General features: G+C 41.1%; 1 protein-coding gene across 1 annotated transcript; it reads right to left on the bottom strand.

The window, feature by feature from the left end:
• Window positions 1-6,719: 6,719 nt before the first annotated feature.
• Window positions 6,720-8,337, bottom strand: LOC104893425 (pre-mRNA-splicing factor 38; the record flags this gene model as incomplete). Its single annotated transcript, XM_019249373.3, has 2 exons — window positions 6,720-7,727; window positions 8,213-8,337. Coding segments are annotated over 2 exons (588 nt in total), but the record flags the coding sequence as incomplete, so codon positions are not given.
• Window positions 8,338-19,522: the final 11,185 nt, after the last annotated feature.

Below are 19,522 nucleotides of genomic sequence, written 5' to 3'. Positions count from 1 at the left end.
CTATTGATTGGTTTGAATTTTCCTCAAGTGTTCACTAATTGGGTAATGGGGTGTATTAGTACACCTGATTATTCCCTGAATATAAATGGAGGTTTATTTGGTCTTTTTCAAGGAAAGAGGGGAATCAGACAAGGAGATCCAATTTCTCCCCTTATTTTTGTGTTGGCTATGGAATAATATTTTACAAGGTTGATGAAAAAGATGAGTAAGAGAGCTGAGTTTGGGTTCCATCAAAGATGTGCTCAGTTAAAAGTACATCACCTTATCTTTGCAGATGACCTTATGCTATTTAGCAAATGAAATGTTCAGTCTGTTGTACTGTTGGTGAGAACACTCAAGGCATTTGCTGATGTGTCTGATTTGAAGGCAAGCCCAGAGAAGACTGCCATTTACTTTGGTAATGTAAAAGAGGAAGATCAGCTCAGAATTCTACAACTTACTGGGTTCAAGAAAGATGCATTCCCTTTTAGATACTTAGGTGTCTCTATTACATCTAAGAGATTGACAAGGGCTGACTGTGAAGTGATCATTGATAAAATTATGCATAGAATTATGTGCTGGAGTTCTAGGGACTTATCTTATGCTACTAGAACCACTTTAGTCAATGTTGTCCTGCTGAGCTTGCACTCCTATTGGGCTCAAATTTTTCTACTGCCCAAATGTGTTCTAAACAGGATCACATAAGTATGCAGAGCTTTTCTGTGGGAGGGAACAGTTGTATTGCAAAAAACACCCCTAGTAGCTTGGGATTGGGTCTGTAGACCAAAAAAGAATGGGGGTTTGGGTGTCAAGGAATGTGTTAAATGTAATATGGCAGCTAATGGAAAATTCATCTGGTAGATTGCACAAAAGCAAGACCTCTTATGGATAAAGTGGATTAATGGTGTGTATTTGAGGGATCATGACTGGTGGGAGTATGAGGCTCCTAGTAATAGTGGAGTGTGGAGAATTTTATGTAAAATTAAGTCTGTGCTTATAGGTGCCTATACTAGTAACTTGTGGCTCAATGACACTCAAGAATACTCAGTCAAAGAAGGTTATAAATGGTTGCAAGGAAACTATGAAACTGTTCCTTGGCATTACTGGGTTTGGAATTCAACTAATATTCCTAAAAACTCCTTTGTTTCATGGCTGGCTGTTTTGGATAAACTCAGGACAAGAACATCTCTAGCAAGAGCCAGATTATGTAATAACACTGAATGTCTTCTATGTGATTCTGGAGAAGATTCTTGCCAGCACTTATTTTTTCAGTGCACATATAGTGACAAAGTTCGAAGATTTATCTTGGTATGGCTGGGGCTGGGTATCACTCAGCAGGACAGATTGAGTACAGCATGGAGAAAATGAGGTAGGCAGTTCACTAGCAAACAAAGGAGGAAGGTGTGCTATACTACTGTGGCTGCTATGGTCTATCAACTGTGGAAGGCTAGAAATTTCTCTCTATGGAATGCAGCTGTTATTCATCCACATGTTACTAGTAAAAGAGTGCAACTTGATGTTTGTGGCAGATTCAAAAGCTTTGTGGAGCTTAATTGGTCTGATGATGATACATACTGGTTTCAGCAACTAGCGAGTAATTGTCTTAGTTAGTGTAGTACTTGGATGAGGTGTTATTGATGCACACTCTTGTTGTCTTTGGCTGGTGTCTGTAATTTGGTTGTTTTGAGTTGTAGTTGTTGTGGTTGTGTGTCGATGTAGTTTCTTGTAATGCTTTAGGGTGTAATGGTGAAGCATTTAGTGCTATATTGGTAATACACTTACATTTTACCAAAAAAAAAACAATTGCAAAACAGTCACAATTTCCGACACAATACTTATAAGTTGATGGGAGATAAGGTGATCAGATATCAATTGATCCTAACTCACAAAGAAACTCTATCTATTCAGATTAAATATTGAAAATTTTGTCCAAAAGTGTAACCACAGCTCTCCAGCTTTTAGAGGCTCAACATGTATTTGCTTAAGTTTATTTACTTTAATTTTTATCTTTTTCTAATTCACTTTCTAGATATCTTAATGAATTCATTTTACAACCTTGTCCCCTTTCTTCTTTATTTTTATATTTTTTTTTTAAAAGATACGAGTAAAGTTTGCTAGATTTCCTATTTGTCGATCCAGCTGGACATCAATCTGTCGAGTTAGATTTTGAATGCCATGTCTCATCTTGGAAAGATAGCCAACTACACGATTTGCTTCTCGATATACATGAGTGATAATGTTCGTTATAAAGGAGGTCATGAGTTGAGATTTATCTTCAATAAGGGTTTGAATAAACGTGGGTGCGCGAAATTGTCTGCGGATGATGTTGATGATAACTTGATTATCGCCTTGGATTATGATGGCTTGGATTTGAAAATCTTGAGCTCAAAGTAGTCCATCCTAAGGGCAAATGTTTCAACAATTAGAGGGTTATAGTGATCCAATTTTATAGACTGAAGCATCTAACACATGACATATGGCATTTTGAAGGATAGTGATTGTCGTAGCGGATTGGGAGTACTTGCATGGGGTGGGGGTTGGTAATTAGAGTGGATTTCCTTGTTTTTCCTAACAATCCATTCAAGGTATGCGTATTTTATGCGAAAGAAAATTCGATCTGGTGAAAAGATTTCATATTGAATATTATATAGTTATGTTCTTTCCAAATACTCCATAAAGTTAATAGGAGTCCTTAAAGGATTTTCGTGGAATTTTCTTTGATATTTTTGTAAGCACGAGTGCATATTTATGATATCTATGACTTTACCTAGGAAGGCCATGACAAGGGGACATCTACAAAAATTACGAATTAGAGGATATGTCAGAAAGAAATGGTTTACTGACTCATTTTGGTGATGGCAGAAACGATAGAGGGTTTAGACAGGGATGTGTCGAATTGTTAGATGGTCTCATGTCGGAAGACTATTTTGAAGCATTTACCAAGTAAATATTTTAATTTTAGGTGGAATATTTGATTTTCATAGATATGAATTCGTCATTTTGGCGAATATAAAGAAGGTTAATCCTAAACATGGGGTGTTTGGTTAAGGAGTAGACGGGAGGGAAATTCATGCAATTCGTTAACGAAAATGGATGGGTAGGAAGGATTTCAAATGTTGTAAATTCCATGTCATGTTTGGGTTCATCACTTATGCAACTTTTGAACCGAGATGAAAAATACATGTTGGGTCTAGTTGTAGATATTCGATACGACTTGTGTGGACACACCCGTTATCATAAATAAAAATTGTCCGAACCTATTTTTCATCGGATGCCTCGTCTGAGAAGGTGGCGAGTATGAAGAATGTCATGCCATATTTGGGAGTTGGTAGCCTTGTGAATGTATTCAAAAAAAGGAAGTATTTTTCAGATACTTTTGTCGCATAAGTTTACTCCACGGTTATTTGGGTCTAAGAGGATTTTCTATCAAACTTTTTTAGATTGTTTCGGTTCATGTGTTTGGTGTTATGGAGCCCCAGTCCTCTAAGTGTGTTTGGACGACAAATTTTATCCCATTGGAAGACCATTAACTTCTTTAGATTTTTGCCAAAAGAAATCCCTATTGATCGAGTCGAGTTTTTTTGGTTAGGAAGGCTGGGACTTTTGACGTGGATATTGTGTAGGTCGGAATTGCTTCAAGGTTGCTTTCAATTAGAGTCACACGACCAACTTTTTATAAAAACGAAGATTTTCAAGAGTTCATGAATTTATCAGTTCTGGTAATTAGAGCATCAAAATTTGTGGCATTGCTTTTATATGAAAAGAAATGGTGTCTCAAGTAGCCCCCTAATGAGGATTTTGGGATCATATTAAAATTTCCAACAATAAGGGATTTGCCAGAGGTTTGTTTAGAGAAAACAATAGATTAATTGTGATAGTTGTTTATCCGTCCAGATAATTGGCATAAATTATCTAATTTTATGATTTCGACTAGAGGATGGTGCAGCTTTACCAAAAACTAGGCAGTCGTCTGCAGAGAATAAACCTGATGCTTTTTGCGTATTAGGGCATAATTTAACCCGAATTCAAGATTTGGGATTTGAAGCTGCAAATGCAAGTTAACGAGCTAATACTTCCATACATATTATAAATAAATAAGGTGATATAAGGTTGCCTTGTCTAAGTCCTCGAGTTAGGGAGAAAAGCTGAGATATATAGTCATTAAGAGTGGCCAAGTATGAGACAGTTGTAACACAAAAACAAATCCAACTTATCCATTTGTGATGAAACCCCAACTGTAGGGATTTGATTAGAAAATCTCATTCGATCATACGCTTTTTTCATATCTAGTTTGAGTGCAAACCATCCTTTCTTATTTTGTGATTTATGGAAGGTATTAAACATCTCTTGGGCAATTAAGATATTGTCATGTATTTCCCGTCCTAGCATCAAGGCGGCAATTTATTAGGTAATCCAGGGAGTACCTAGAGCTACGTACTCTCAACACACAATTTTATTATTTTAGTCATTAGTTTGTTATGGTCCCATTAAGGAAAATAATAATAAAATTGTCTCTTTGGGTGTACATAGTTCTATGTACTCCAACTCTCCAAGTTGTACCTTATAAGTGCTCAATGAAGGCGCTTTGGAATGGGTTTATGATTTTCTCCAAAACTGATATTAGCCTATTGACTAGAATTTTGGATATAATTTTGTATAAAGTAGTGCATGAGCTAATTGGTCTGAAATGATGTAGTCGCTCTTCCTATATATTTTTTGTGTTTGTTTTAGGATACTTAATTATTTGAATATTGAATATGCAACTTTTATAACTTTTCTTTTTTTATTTGACAACGTCAACTATTTTTTATGATGTTGGGTATTTTTGTAACATGTTAATTAGAATTGTTTAAACATCTTTTACTTAAAACTAGTTATTAGGCCCGGGCTACGCCTCGGGTAAGGAAAATTTTCATTTATTAATATTATAATGTAAGATGATAACACTAAATATTATTTGGTCTAGTGGTTAAGACTTTAGTGTATGTTCTAGAGGTTCCGGGATCAAACCTTACACTATGCAATTTCTAATTTTTTTATTGTTTTGGATTACATGAAGTAAAACTCCCTTATGAAGAGCGCCACGTGGCACCGTTTTCTAACTTAGGCACGCCTTTTAATATATTAGTATAGATTATTTGCCTAACAATCTGTCTTAGATAACTTGCTTCTTCAAGAATCTCTCTATGGAATTAGACAATAGCCTTTTGTGTAATTTTATAAATACATTTTGTAACGGAAATTTTATAAAAAATTTCCGAACTAGAATCTCCATAAAATAGTCTTTCTAGAAGTTGATTAACAAAATTCCCCAACAAACACTAATCTATTATCTATATAGTGCAATTTCTTTTTATTACCCTTCACGGTAATGTTTTTTTTTCTTTTGTAGAATAAAGATGTTTATTCAACTTTTATACAAACTCTAATAAATTATTGAACATTCCTTAAAAAGCATTATTGTGAATTCATTTTCATTCCAAACTAGGCACAAAATCAAGTATCCCAATAATAGTATTTAGTGATTATGTATGTTACAAATTACTGAAAGACAAATCCCATTTGATTTTATTCTAATTATGCCACATTGTATCATAAACAGGCTCTTTTTTTGTTTAAGTTTTGTTTAATTAGAAACAAACAGTTATATTTTTAAAACTGTGAAATAGTGGAAACTCCTTCACACCCACCAGGCCACCATCTTCACCACTCTCCCTCTTTCACACATAAACTCCCTTCTTCTAGGCTATATTTGCTCTCCCTCTCTTCTTCAACTTTTTTCTTTATTTTTTCTAATTATAAAACAGTTAAATAATCACTAAGAAAAATGGCACAAAATTTCCTCAAAAGTTACAAGAAAAACCTACCAAAACCAACAGTTCTGTCACATTCTCGCAGCATTTCCACCATTACAAACCATCACAAGAGTATTAGTTTCATGCCCAAATTTCTTCTTAAGACCCTCCATAGGAGGAAGTTAAGCCACCACCGGTCACTTTCGAACTCCAGCATTATCAATGCCAACAAAAACTTCAAAGATCTCGGTACAAAAAACGACGAAAAAAAGATAGAAAACATTAAGAAGATTGACAAACAGTTTCAAAGAAATAATATATAAACTCATGCAGCTTATACCTCTTCCTAGAAGAGTAACTTCCATGATGTCTATCTTATTTCGGAACAATAAACAACACGATCAAGAGCGGTGTAAGGATCATAAACCGCGAGATGTGGCCAAGCGAGGCTCGAAAAAATCAAGATCAAATGAGGTTCCTCGTGATAGTTCTACTAGTAGTAGTATAAACTGCAAGTTTGGTGCTGGTAATGTTGTGAATCTTACAGTAAATGGAGGAAAAATTAGTAGGGTGAAATCTGTAAGGGACATCGAGGAGCATTCAGAGGCAAAAGGAGGGTTGAAGATCAAGAGGATTATAAAGATTAAAAGTAGAGAAAGAGAGAAGGAGAAGCGATTCGAGCTTTGCAAGAAGAAGATATTGATGGGAGAGAAGTGTAAACCTCTTCATGGCAGCCTTCATTATGACAAAAATGGTGTTTTGGTTCCTGAGGATTTTACCTGAGTAAAAGAATTAGTATCATATTTAGTCATAGTTTAGGGTAAATTACTTGGCTTTGCTTTTATAAATGCATAATTATGTTTTCTATAAACTGAAATATTGTCTTCATTTGTTTGAAGCTGCTTTTGTTTAGTCTTAATTATCGTCAATAGGAAATCACAAAAACAAAAATTGTCCAACTTCACAGCTTTAATGCATCATAACACAAAGACAATCAGATCTTGGTCTCGGTAGTCAAATCATATGAGCGCAATTTGAGGATGAAACTGCTTAAGTCAGGAAACTTGGTGAAGTTTTTGTGAAACAGTAAACTGTGAAATTATTACTAGAGTCTCAAAGAATGTAGATTCCTCAATAACATAATATCAGAGGCAATTTGTAATACTTGATGAGCTGACAGGAAAACATCATCAGAAGATGTTTTTTTTTTTTTTTTTTTTTTTTTTAGAGATACGAGTTAAGTATAAGGGAATTTTCTCTCAAGAGTTAAACCCTAAACTATCTTGGAAGAGATTATACAGCACACATTTAGATGGAAGTTGGTGAAATAGAATCATACACATATTTGAGAGATGGGTTATACACCTTTGGCCGGATACATTATACTTCAGCATAGAAAACACAGAAAGTACATAATCCTGACCATAACAGAAAAAAAAAAAAAAAAAAAAAAAAACAATCAAAATGCAACCACATGAATTTATATGAATCTATAACTTTAATGGTTTTAACCCAAGTTTTGCACGAAGTTTGTTTGCTTCAGCAATTTCTGGATCAGGATGGTCGGTTCCATCACCCTTCTTCTCCTTTTCTTTCTTCTTCTTCTTTGTCTCCTCACGTGCACCATTGTCCTCATCTCCGTGCCTTCTGGGACTGAGACTTCTACCATGCCTCTTACGGTCACCATCACAATCCTTGCTATCCTTACTCCTACTCTGGCTTCTAGAGCGACTCCTTCGCCTGCGATCTCTGTCACGCCTATCCCATTCTCTACCTTCTCTGTCTCTATCACAGCCATACTCCTCTTCTCTGATGCGATAACGGTCTCGGTCCCTGTCTCGGTCCCGATCTCTATCTCGGTCTCTATCCCTATCTCTGTCCCTATCTCTATCTCGCCCTCTTCCACGATCTTTATCATAGTCACGGTCATAATCACAGTCATAGTCCCTCTCCCTGATGAGCAAAAACGAAAATATCAACATAATATTCCATTATTCCACACACGAAAAAACATCACAATTTGCTCAAAGCAGTGTGAGAAGAGATCGATCAGAATAGTATGATCTCTGCTAATCTGACAAATTAGGCTGAAAGTTACTACAATGTTAAGCATGTACAACCCATCATACTTCTCAACTGCACACTGCCAGTGCAGAGAAAACTGGCAGGATCATCAATTTTTACTTTTGGAAGCTGCCCTAAACCTCTGCATGACAATAAATACCATGCAGGGTATTTGTAAAAGATTCATTCAGTTTTAATCTGTGTGGTGTGTGATCAGTGTTATTGGTGAGCAAACAAGGGAGCAGCTTCCGTATGAAACTAGGAACCCAATCATGTGTAAATGTAAGGAAATAGATGTCAGCTCAAATACATGCCATGTCCATCAGTGATGGGACAGCACCAACATAAAGTTGCACAATGTCTCAAGCACAAACCTGTATATGTGACTGTCACGTTTTCTATCCCTATCTCTCACAGGACTCCTGCGAATATCCTGTTGAACATTTAGAGAAGCAACCCAGTAAGCACGGTAATTTATAAGGTTAAAATAGCAAAAGAAAATTCAGAAGAATAAGGGTGTTTGAACCTTTTCGTGTTCATCGACATCTACATCCATCTCATCTTCTTCCTTTTCTTCCTCCTCCTCAAAATCATCTTCTAGGGCACTTCTTCGAGGTTCCAGAGCACCAACATTCTCAAGATTCCATCTGTTCGTGAGGAACTGATGAGTTAGGGACTATCCTATATGTTTGGGCCCATTTCTTGGATCAGCCCACCTAGGGCAAAGTTACTAAAATGCCCCTACATCTAGGGAAGCCATCCCTCCACCAGCTGGAGGTGACCAAAATGCCCTCTTTTAGTGGGGCTCCTCTCCTCTATAAATAGGGTTGTCTCACCAGACAAAGGGACGCGACTCTAAGCTGCCAAAACCAGAGCATCTCTCTCTACATTGATCCCTTTCTCTCTCTACCTCATTCATCTACTGACTTGAGCGTCGGAGGGGCGATCCCGGACCACCCCGGGGTAGGCTAACCTTACCTTTTGCAGGATTCCGATGTACGGATAACGGAGCTCAGGCGTACCTTCTTGGGGCCCATATCAAGTTTCTCCAGCCACATCAACAGTTATGATCACCCTCAATTTCTTAGCAGAAACAGTTTTGCGCCGTCTGTAGGGAGGAGTACAAGAAGTTACTTCGCCACCACTCAGCAAGATTCACCTTGTTGCTACTCAGCAAAACTCACCTCATTGCTGCTCAGCAATGGCCCCAACCATGAAGACATGCTCCTAAGCCAACCGTTCCTGGAGAGCTCAAGCATCCTATATGCACCTATGGTGCTATCCCTCTATCCGAATGACGAGGATTCCACCCCAATGGAAAATCCACTACGGAGTCGGTCACCCCTCAGCATCAGGTCAGATATGAGTGGCTGACCCAATGCCCATGACTGCAACAAACGTCACCGTGATGGCATCTCATCTTCAACAAACTCTCCAGCGAAGTCGAATGTGTATGGTCTCTACTCGTCGAGAGGAGATCATTCGTCCTTCCTGAGATGGTCAGCCTAACCGGCTAGGGCCTAAATAGAGGGAAGGACCGTGTTAACCCTCAAAGGGCAAAACCTGTTATCACTCGGAAGAGGTTGTATTGAAGAACACAACCCATAAGACTGACCTGAACAAGGGGTGTGGTGACTCAGAACCATAAAACCTCTCCAGAATAAGCAGTGGCACCCTCGAATTTATGATGTAGTTCAGCTAGAGGGGCCTATTCATCAAAAAACATCGATTCATCAACGATGTCTACTCATTTAAGGTACCCACTCATCCTTGGGTGCCCACTCGGCGAAAAGAATATGCTCAGCGAGATGTGCCTATTCATCATCAAATGCACCAACTCATCAACGGTACCTACTCCTTCGATGTACCCACTCATCCTTGGTACTTGCTCATCCTTGGGTGCCTGCTCAACTGAGGCATCTACTCGGCCTCAGATGCCTGCTCAACTTATGAGAAATTTATCTCAGCTTCAAAGGCACACTATCAAAAGCCTTGCATCACCCAGATCAGTCCAGCAAAACTAAGACTATCAAGCCAATAGAGGCGAGCAAAAGGAGGCTCAAAAGGCTAGAATTTCGCCATGACACCTCCTCAGTCAGGAGGGGAAATCTCACTAACATAGCAAAAAATGGCTAAGTACAACATACCGGAGCATTCATGACGTCAAAATGGCGAAGCTCAAGTCGACCCATATCCTCCATATCTGGACCCGCTCGGTCACTAGGAGACCCCTTCTCCTTTGTTGAGTCACTCATACTTAGCGGCATACTCATTCAAGCTAAGTACTTAAATTGGCGCCCACTCGGACGACATGTGGCTCATTAGTCCCTTATCCGAGTGGCATCCGACCTGCTCAGCTGATAGGAGACCCTCTCTCCTTCGTCGAGCCGCCCTTATACTTAAGCCAAATTTAGGCTAAGTAATTCACTGATACCTGCTCGGACAGGGACCCGGTCGGCCATCCTGTATTGAGCATAACTTGAAGCGAGGCACAATCTCGGCCAAGGGAGCTGTTCGGGGAGCTTATACTTCGCAAAAGTTGGACGGCGTTGCTTCCTAACTTTCACTGGGGCTTCTCCCCCCCCCCCCTCTCAGGCCTAGCAGGGTACCCGGGAGCGTAGATCTCTCTCGGTTTCCGCTGGACGATCGCCTTGGGAAAGAATGATGCTACCCTATCCGATCATCCAACGTGGGGCTAATTGCTTGAACGCCTCAGCTGGTCAAATGAATACAATTGATGGAGGTGCGATGATGTTCGTCATCTCCTGAATAAAAACTTCTCCAATGGCACTCAAATATGGAGAAGCCTCCCCCGACTAACTTAGTCGAAAAAAACGGCTAAGTATCAACTATTGAACCTACTCGAGATCTGAGTAGCGTCAGAAGACCTCCTCGGGAAGCATGGATCTCCCTAGCTTCCCGAGTCGAGAATCTCCATCATGGCACCTCCTCAGTCAGAAAAGGAGCGTCCACTAACTTAGTCGAAAAACGGCTAAGTATCAATATTGAACCTACTCGGATCTGAGTAGCGTCAGAAGACCTCCTCGGGAACATGGATCTCCCTAGCTTCCCCGAGTCGAGAATCTCCATCATGGCACCTCCTCAGTCAGAAAAGGAGCGTCCCACTAACTTAGCCGAAAAACGGCTAAGTATCAACTATTGAACCTACTCGAGATCTGAGTAGCGTCAGAAGACCTCCTCGGGAAGCATGGATCTCCCTAGCTTCCCCGAGTCGAGAATCCCCATCATGGGCACCTCCTCAGTCAGAAAAGGAGCGTCCCACTAACTTAGCCGAAAAACGGCTAAGTATCAACTACTTAACCTACTCAAGATCTGAGTAGCGTCGGAAGACCTCCTCGGGAAGCATGGGGCTCATTAGCGCCCCCGAGTCGAGCATATATTGCGGTACCTCCTCGGCTATGCCAGGAAAACCCTAACACTTAGCAAAAATAGCTATGTGCAAACAATCGAGTCGCTCGGTCACCAGGAGACCCCCTCCTCTAACGATTCGGCCTCGTACTTAGCCAAATTCAAGGCTAAGTATTTCATCAGCACCGGCTCGGACGAGCTTGGGGTTCATTGGCCCCTCATCCGAGCCGCGTCCAACCAACTCGGCCCTAGGAGGCACTCCTCCTTGGTTGAGTAAGTCTCCTAAGTCCCAGATTGACTTAGCGAGAGCAGGCACCGGCTCGGACAAGCATGGGGCTCATTGGCCCCTCATCCGAGCCGCGTCCAACTAGCTCGGCCCTTGGAGGCACTCCTCCTTGGTTGAGTAAGTCTCCTAAGTCCCAGATTGACTTAGCGAGAGCAGGCACCGGCTCGGACAAGCATGGGGCTCATTGGCCCCTCATCCGAGCCGCGTCCAACCAACTCGGCCCTAGGAGGCACTCCTCCTTGGTTGAGTAAGTCTCCTAAATCCCAGATTGACTTAGCGAGAGCAGGCACCGGCTCGGACAAGCATGGGGCTCATTGGCCCCTCATCCGAGCCGCGTCCAACTAGCTCGGCCCTTGGAGGCACTCCTCCTTGGTTGAGTAAGTCTCCTAAGTCCCAGATTGACTTAGCGAGAGCAGGCACCGGCTCGGACAAGCTTGGGGTTCATTGGCCCCTCATCCGAGCCGCGTCCAACCAGCTCGGCCCTTGGAGGCACTCCTCCTTGGTTGAGTAAGTCTCCTAAGTCCCAGATTGACTTAGCGAGAGCAGGCACCGGCTCGGACAAGCTTGGGTTCATTGGCCCCTCATCCGAGCCGCGTCCAACCAGCTCGGCCCTTGGAGGCACTCCTCCTTGGTTGAGTAAGTCTCCTAAGTCCCAGATAGACTTAGCGAGAGCAGGCACCGGCTCGGACAAGCATGGGGTTCATTGGCCCCTCATCCGAGCCGCGTCCACCTAACTCGGCCCAAGGAAGCCGCCTTCCTTGGTTGGGTCACTCTCCCAAGTCCCAGTTTGACTTGGCGAGAGACGGCACCGGCTCGGACAAGCGTGGGGCTCATTGGCCCCTCATCCGAGCCGCGTCCACCCAACTCAGCCCAAGGAGGTCTCCCTCCTTGGTTGGGTCACTCTCCTAAGTCCCAGATTGACTTAGCGAGAGACGGCACCGGTTCGGACAAGCTTGGGGCTCATTGGCCCCTCATCCGAGCCGCGTCCACCCAACTCAGCCCAAGGAGGCCTTCACCTCCTTGGTTGAGTCGATCTCCTAAGTCTTGAATGACTTAGCAAGAGAAGGCACCTCCTCGGCCAAACTTGGGGCTCACCAGCCTTCCGAGTCGAGCGTGTATCCCGCGGTACCTCCTCGGCTATGCCAGGAGTAACCTACCATTTAGCGAAAATAGCTAAAGTGCAAACAAATCGAGTCGCTCGGCCACTAGGAGTAGCTTTCTCCTTTGACGAGTCGCTCTCATACTTAGCCAAATCAAACTAAGTACTTCATTGGCACCTACTCGGACAGCATGGGGCTCATTAGCTCCTTATTCGAGTAGCGTCCGACCCGCTCGGCCACTAGGAGACCCTCTCTCCTTGGACGAGTCGTTCTCAAATACTTAGCCAAATTAAAGCTAAGTACCTTATGGCACCCACTCAGAACAGCATGGGGCTCATTAGCTCCTCATCCGAGTGGCGTACGACCACTCGGCTTATTGGAGACCCGCTCGGCACTAAGAGGCCCGCTCTCCTTTGGCGAGTCGCTCTTATACTTGGCTAAAATTATGCTAAAATACTTCATGTGCCCCCACTCGGACAGCATGAGGCGCATTATTAGCTCCTCATCCGAGTGGCCTCGGATCCGCAAAAAGACCTACTCAACCTAAGCACCTCCTCGGCCAGCAAAGCTCGAGAGTTGCTCGGCCACTCGGCCTAGGCACCTGGTCGGACTATGAAGCTGGTCGGTCTAGGCGCACCCGGTCAACCCCTCATCAAGGCACCCGAAGGACCGGGTCGACCTCTTGACCAAAGGCACCTGATCTGCCATTCGACCATGCATCCACTCGGCTAGGCCAAAAGAGCCAGCTCGAATAAGGGAGCTCGGCCAAGAGACCGGCTCGGACAAGGGAGCTCGGCCAGCCTCGAAGCATCCGGGGGCCAGCATGAGGCCACCCTCGAAGCATCCGGGTCGGCCAGCATGAGGCCACCCTCGAAGCATCCGGGTCGGCCAGCATGAGGCCACCCTCGAAGCACCCGGGTCGGCCAGCATGAGGCCACCCTCCAAGCATCCGGGTCGGCAAGCATGAGGCCACCCTCGAAGCACCCGGGTCGGCCAGCCTTAGGCCACCCTCGAAGCACCCGGGTCGGCCAGCCTTAGGCCACCCTCGAAGCATCCGGGTCGGCCAGCCTTAGGCCACCCTCGAAGCACCCGGGTCGGCCAAAGAAGCCACTCGGCCATCCCAGCACCAGCTCGGCCAGCCTGGCACCGGCTCGGCCAGCCTGGCACCCGGTCGGCCAGCGAGACCCCCGTGCTTGGTTAATCCTAGCGCCAGAAGATTTCCTCCGCTGCGATCCGGCATGAAAATTCCGCCAATCAACCGAGCTAAAATGGTGATTTTCACTCCGATTGCTTGGCGTGGGGCTAATTGTTTGGGCCCATTTCTTGGATCAGCCCACCTAGGGCAAAGTTACTAAAATGCCCCTACATCTAGGGAAGCCATCCCTCCACCAGCTGGAGGTGACCAAAATGCCCTCTTTTAGTGGGGCTCCTCTCCTCTATAAATAGGGGTTGTCTCACCAGACAAAGGGACGCGACTCTAAGCTGCCAAAACCAGAGCATCTCTCTCTACATTGATCCCTTTCTCTCTCTACCTCATTCATCTACTGACTTGAGCGTCGGAGGGGCGATCCCGGGACCACCCCCGGGGTAGGCTAACCTTACCTTTTGCAGGATTCCGATGTACGGATAACGGAGCTCAGGCGTACCTTCTTGGGGCCCATATCAAGTTTCTCAGCACACATCAACAGTTATGATCACCCTCAATTTCTTAGCAGAAACACTATACAAACCAAAACTGAGAACAAATGAGTCACATGCTAACAACAAGTGCCAGGACATTTCCAAGTAGATACAACAATATTACAAATTTCTTATAAAGAACGAGAATGCAATTGACTTAGAACACAACAATTTATAGAGATAATTAGATACAGAATTATTGCACATACTTCCAAGATGAAGGACGACCCCCTCCTTCTCCTGCCAATAGCTTTCAACACAAGAGAGAGATGAAGAAAGCATCACAACGACTGAATTTTCTCATTTTTGTTCAGCGGACTTCAACCATGGGCAAATTTTGAACACTTTTTAATGTCTATAAGTTGCCACAAGTAAATTGTATACTACTAACTCCATTTTCGCAATACTCGCAACATCGAAAGTACACAAACCACGGAAAAGGAGAGAGTTGTGACTATTGTCTTTGTTGCACATGTGAATATGTGATCAAGAATAAATCAATTTTTTTAATTGATAAACTAGTGCATATGGGGTAGATATGTGGGGAAAGTGAGGGCACTAGTGTCTTTTTACATGAAAAACTTACCACTAAAAGAGATGTTAGCATTATGTAACATCCTAAAATATAATATGTTGCATGTATTGTGAAACGTAGGTAGTATATTGCTAATGCTGACAACAAAAGTAAACCACCAATCCCATCAAGCATTACTCCTTGCTAACCTATACAATTGGTAAATCAACTATGAGTGCAGCCCTCCCTTCAGGGATTTACTGCTATGCCTTTATCTTTCTTTCATCAAAACCCAATATCATATCACTAATAAGTAAATAAAGTCCTAAGAGCACATCATAAAAATAATGAGGTTACACAAAACAAATTATAGCCAACTCTGTACAAAAGTTACCCCCCCTCCCTCCGCTATATAGTTTATCCTCCTAAAAGGTAGTTTGGTAACTCATAACAACCTAGAAGTAATCGTATCAACCTAGAACTAATTGAAACCAATGTGCCTATCAATCCAGGCAATAGAAATGTTACTCGCATCTTTATTTTTCAGTCCGTAAGGGTACAAATAAAACCCAATGTTTGACAGCAGTCCAAAGGCATAATGCCCATTATTAATGTGGACAATCTTAGAAGATGAGTGCGAAAAACTGCCGGGCATGCAAAGGGTTGTTTCAAAGTTATGGGTGATTTTTCTGAAGTTTGAAAAATTAAGGATAACAGCGCCAAAAGAGGGACCACGCGGGAAGTTATGAAAAGTACAAGAAACTGCCATTAATCCCTATAAAAAGAAGCTGCGATCAAAGAATTATCATCAGATCAACACAACTCAAATTAGTTTCCTAGTCATCTTAACTCGGCGTAATCTAGCCTAGCATAGGTTAGCCTTGGCCTTAGCACGTTCTGTAACTCATTGGACAAGAAATAAAGATACTCATCTTCATGTTCTTTGACAATAGCAAGTTACTGTGAAGTTTGTACTTTCCTTACAAGTTTTTATGTACTGGCTGAGTTACATAATACAAACCTCGTTCTAGAAAGTTGTCTTACTTGCATTTATTTAAGCTAGAACGTTGTCTTACTTGCATATATTTAAGCTATATCTTTCTTTGGGTAATCCTTTTAATTGATCATACTTTAGTAAGGGACCCTTATTACAATGACTAGTAACCCCGAGGGACATACTTCCAGGGCACTCTGGAATCCTACATGACGGGGTGTGCTTGTTGACAATTTTTGTACCAACAAGAACAACTTTTATTCTTGCTTGCTAAGAGCATCTTAGGTAGGTATTGCCTTGGTTAGGTAGGTAGGTAATTCTTTTCTAAAGTTAGGCACCAAATAACAAATTAGGCTGCGTTCTTTTCGCCTAAAATCGTTGTATTGAACTAAAGTGAACAATATTAAATGAAGCCAAACTAAATCGAACTAAACTATACTGAATCGAATAGAATTGTAATTAATAATAAATGATAGGTAAACAATGAAAAATTATTAAATAATAATAAATAAATAAATTGTAATAATAGATTACTAAATAATAATTATTAAATAAATAATATTTAGCAATAATAATGATAATACTAAGTAACGACATAATTAGCAATAATAACAATGGTAAGAATATATAATTAGTAAAATAAATTAAATTAACAGTGATAATAATAATATCAACGAAAATTGTTAAATAAAGAACTGAACTGAATGGAGCTGAACTGTACAGAACTAATTGGAGCTAAACTAAACTGAAGTGAACTGAAAATAAGTTAGGGATATCAGGCCCTTAATAGATGATGGGGCGGGTCCAGGATGTCCGTTGTAAAATGCGAGCAAATGAACATTTTGTTCACCAAAAAAAAAAGGGCCGAATTAAAAGAATATTTATAGTTTTTAATATATAACCCCAAAACTGATACTCCCTCCGTCCCAAGATAATTGCTATATTTCTTTTTTTTACGATCTCCAATATTCAACTTTGACCATTTATATCCTTAATTGTACATTAATAAATGCTACAAAATTTTAATATTTGAAAATTATACATTGATACAATTCTAACAATAACCTATACAAAAAAAGCAAAATCAAAGAAAACCCTCAACAGGAGCGAGAGGAAACTGGCGATGAGAGACGGTTTTCAATGTGAGCTTTTTTGATCCTCAGTGAAAGTTGGAACTATGGCGAAAGGGTCAAAAAAAAGTAATGGTGGAAAGAAGAATAATAATCAATACAACCTAGAAAGGATAAAACGAAAACCCCAAATTGTTGATGCAAGGAAGTCGATGGATATCAATGAAATCCAAGATTTTTCAGCACTGAGCTGGGAATTAGAAGAAGATAATGAGGTGGCTTCTTTCGCCTCAGTGGATCTTGCTGCATCAAACATGGATCGAGCAAACTTTGAAGCAGCGAGAAGTAAGGTTGTTGACTGGTGGCTTGTGTCCGCACTCCACTTCGCCAATCTGGACCTCAGTCGGTGAATCCCTCACCTCATCCGATGCAACAATTGGAGAGTAACCCAGGTAATACTAATTAGAGAAATTCATTATTTGAAAGTATCTAGGAGGAAGCTAAGGGATTGATTTAGTGAATGTTGGTGATGTTAATCAACTAAATATGAATGAAAATATGGTGATGAATGTGTTAATTCACCTAAATCTCATCATACTAAAATTACTTTGGCTGATGTGCAATCTGAAATCGAATTATGGAATTCTTCTATTGTGTGCTATGCGTTAGGAGTTAAACCTCCTTATCGAATCATTGATGGGTTTATTCGTTGTGTTTGGGGTAAGTTGGGTGTGGAAAGGGTGGTAATGAAAGCAAATGAAGTGTTTATAGTCAGATTTGGAACTTTGGAAGGGAAATAGAAGGATCTAGATGCTGGACCTATTATGTATGACAAAAAACCTGTCCTAATGAAGAGTTGGACTCCAGACTTAGACCTTTCCTCAGAGCAGGTGAAGGTTGTTCCTACTTGGATCAGATTACCTGGGTTACATTTAAAATACTGGGGAACTAATGCTTTGAATAAGATTGATGGTCTGGTTGGTAACCCCATTCGTACTGACAGAGCTACTGCTCAAAAGGACAATATTGAATTTGCTAGTGTTCTTGTTGAAGTAAAGTTGGATTAATAGTTTCCTAAGGAGATTTTCTTTGAGAATGAATATGGAAAGGAAGTTCACAAATGGTGCAATATGAATGTAAACCCATATATTATACTGATTATGGGGGTATAGGACACACAGCTGAAGAATGTAGAAGGAAGAAATATGAACTGACTTTACAGAAGATTGGGCCAAAGAAAATGTGGGTTAAAAAAGTGAATCAGCCAAGCATGGCTACTGTGATTACTAAAGATGTTGTTGATCATATAAGTAGTAAGTTGCTGGTTAACAACCACTAGCAAAGGGGAGGAAATTTCTCAGAAGCAAAATGTCACAGCTGGTAAGATTGTAACAGAACATCAGAAGCAAGAGGTTAAAGTTATTGAAGGTGGTAAAGATGGTGGAAGTAAGGAAGTTGTAATCCTTCCTCATGGCTATTATAGGATTCTAGAATGGCAGAGGCTTGAATAGTCCTTCAAAGCACAGTGATATTAAGTGGTTTTTAAATCACTATTCAATTGGACTATTCGAGTTTCTGGAAACAAGGGTGAAGGCTGCTAACTTTACTAATGTCTTCCCTAAAATTTGTAGAGATTGGAGTGTTGTGATGAACTATAGTTATCATCCTGGTGGGAGAATTTGGTCGGCTTGGATTCCGGCTTTGTTTGTGGTTGACATAAGATTATTTGGAGATCAGGTTATTCATTGTGAGGTATTACATAAGTCTTCTGGAAAGTATTTTTGGGTTACTTTGGTGTATGGTTTGAATGATGGTAATGAGAGGGCAAGATTATGGGCTAAGCTTTATCAGATTGGTTCTCAACTGTCAGGAGCTTGGATAATAATAGGTGACTTTAACAATGTGATGAATTTAAAAGATAGATATGGTTATGGGGTCACTTTGACTGAAGTAGATGGACTGAGACAATGTGTCAGGGAGTGCAAGATCTTGAATACAACACAAGTGAGTCATTCTTCACTTGGTCTAATAAGCAAGAAGGTGAAAATTGTGTTTTCTCAAAAATTGACAGAGTTTTTGTAAATGATGCTTGATTTGATATGCATACAAATAGTTCTGCTGATTTTCTTCCTGAAGGAATATTAGATCATTGCTCTTGAGTGATCTGACCTGTTGGTTTGTTATATTCTATACCTAAAACGTTTAGGTTTTATAATATGTGGATGCAGACTATAGATTTAAGCAAAGTTACTAACGTGTGGAATTTAGATGTGAATGGTGTTGCTATGTTTAAGGTCATTTGAAACTGAAGAAGCTGAAACCACTACTGAAAATGCTCAACAAAACCAGATTCTTTGAAAAATGAAACCTATGTTGCTCTTGTGAAACTTATGGAGATTCAACAACAAATTTATCACAATCCCAGGAATAGTGATCGTCATAACAAGGAGGAGGAGGCTAGGAAGAATTATGATTTTCTAAATAAGGCTCGAAATAGTTTCCTCAAGCAAAAAGTTAAATCTGAATGGATCAAAGGGGGGTCATGATAACACCTCCTATTTCCATGCTTTCTTAAGAAAACGAAGAATTCAGAATCATATAAGGAGACTCAAGAACATGGAGGGTGTTTGGTAATCCTGAGAAGATTAAGCAGGCTTTTCTTGAGTACTAC

The sequence above is a fragment of the Beta vulgaris genome, chromosome 5 (assembly GCF_026745355.1).
Source record: "Beta vulgaris subsp. vulgaris cultivar EL10 chromosome 5, EL10.2, whole genome shotgun sequence".
NCBI classification, from domain to species: Eukaryota; Viridiplantae; Streptophyta; class Magnoliopsida; order Caryophyllales; family Amaranthaceae; genus Beta; species Beta vulgaris.
This window is presented reverse-complemented; position numbering and strand designations above follow the sequence as displayed.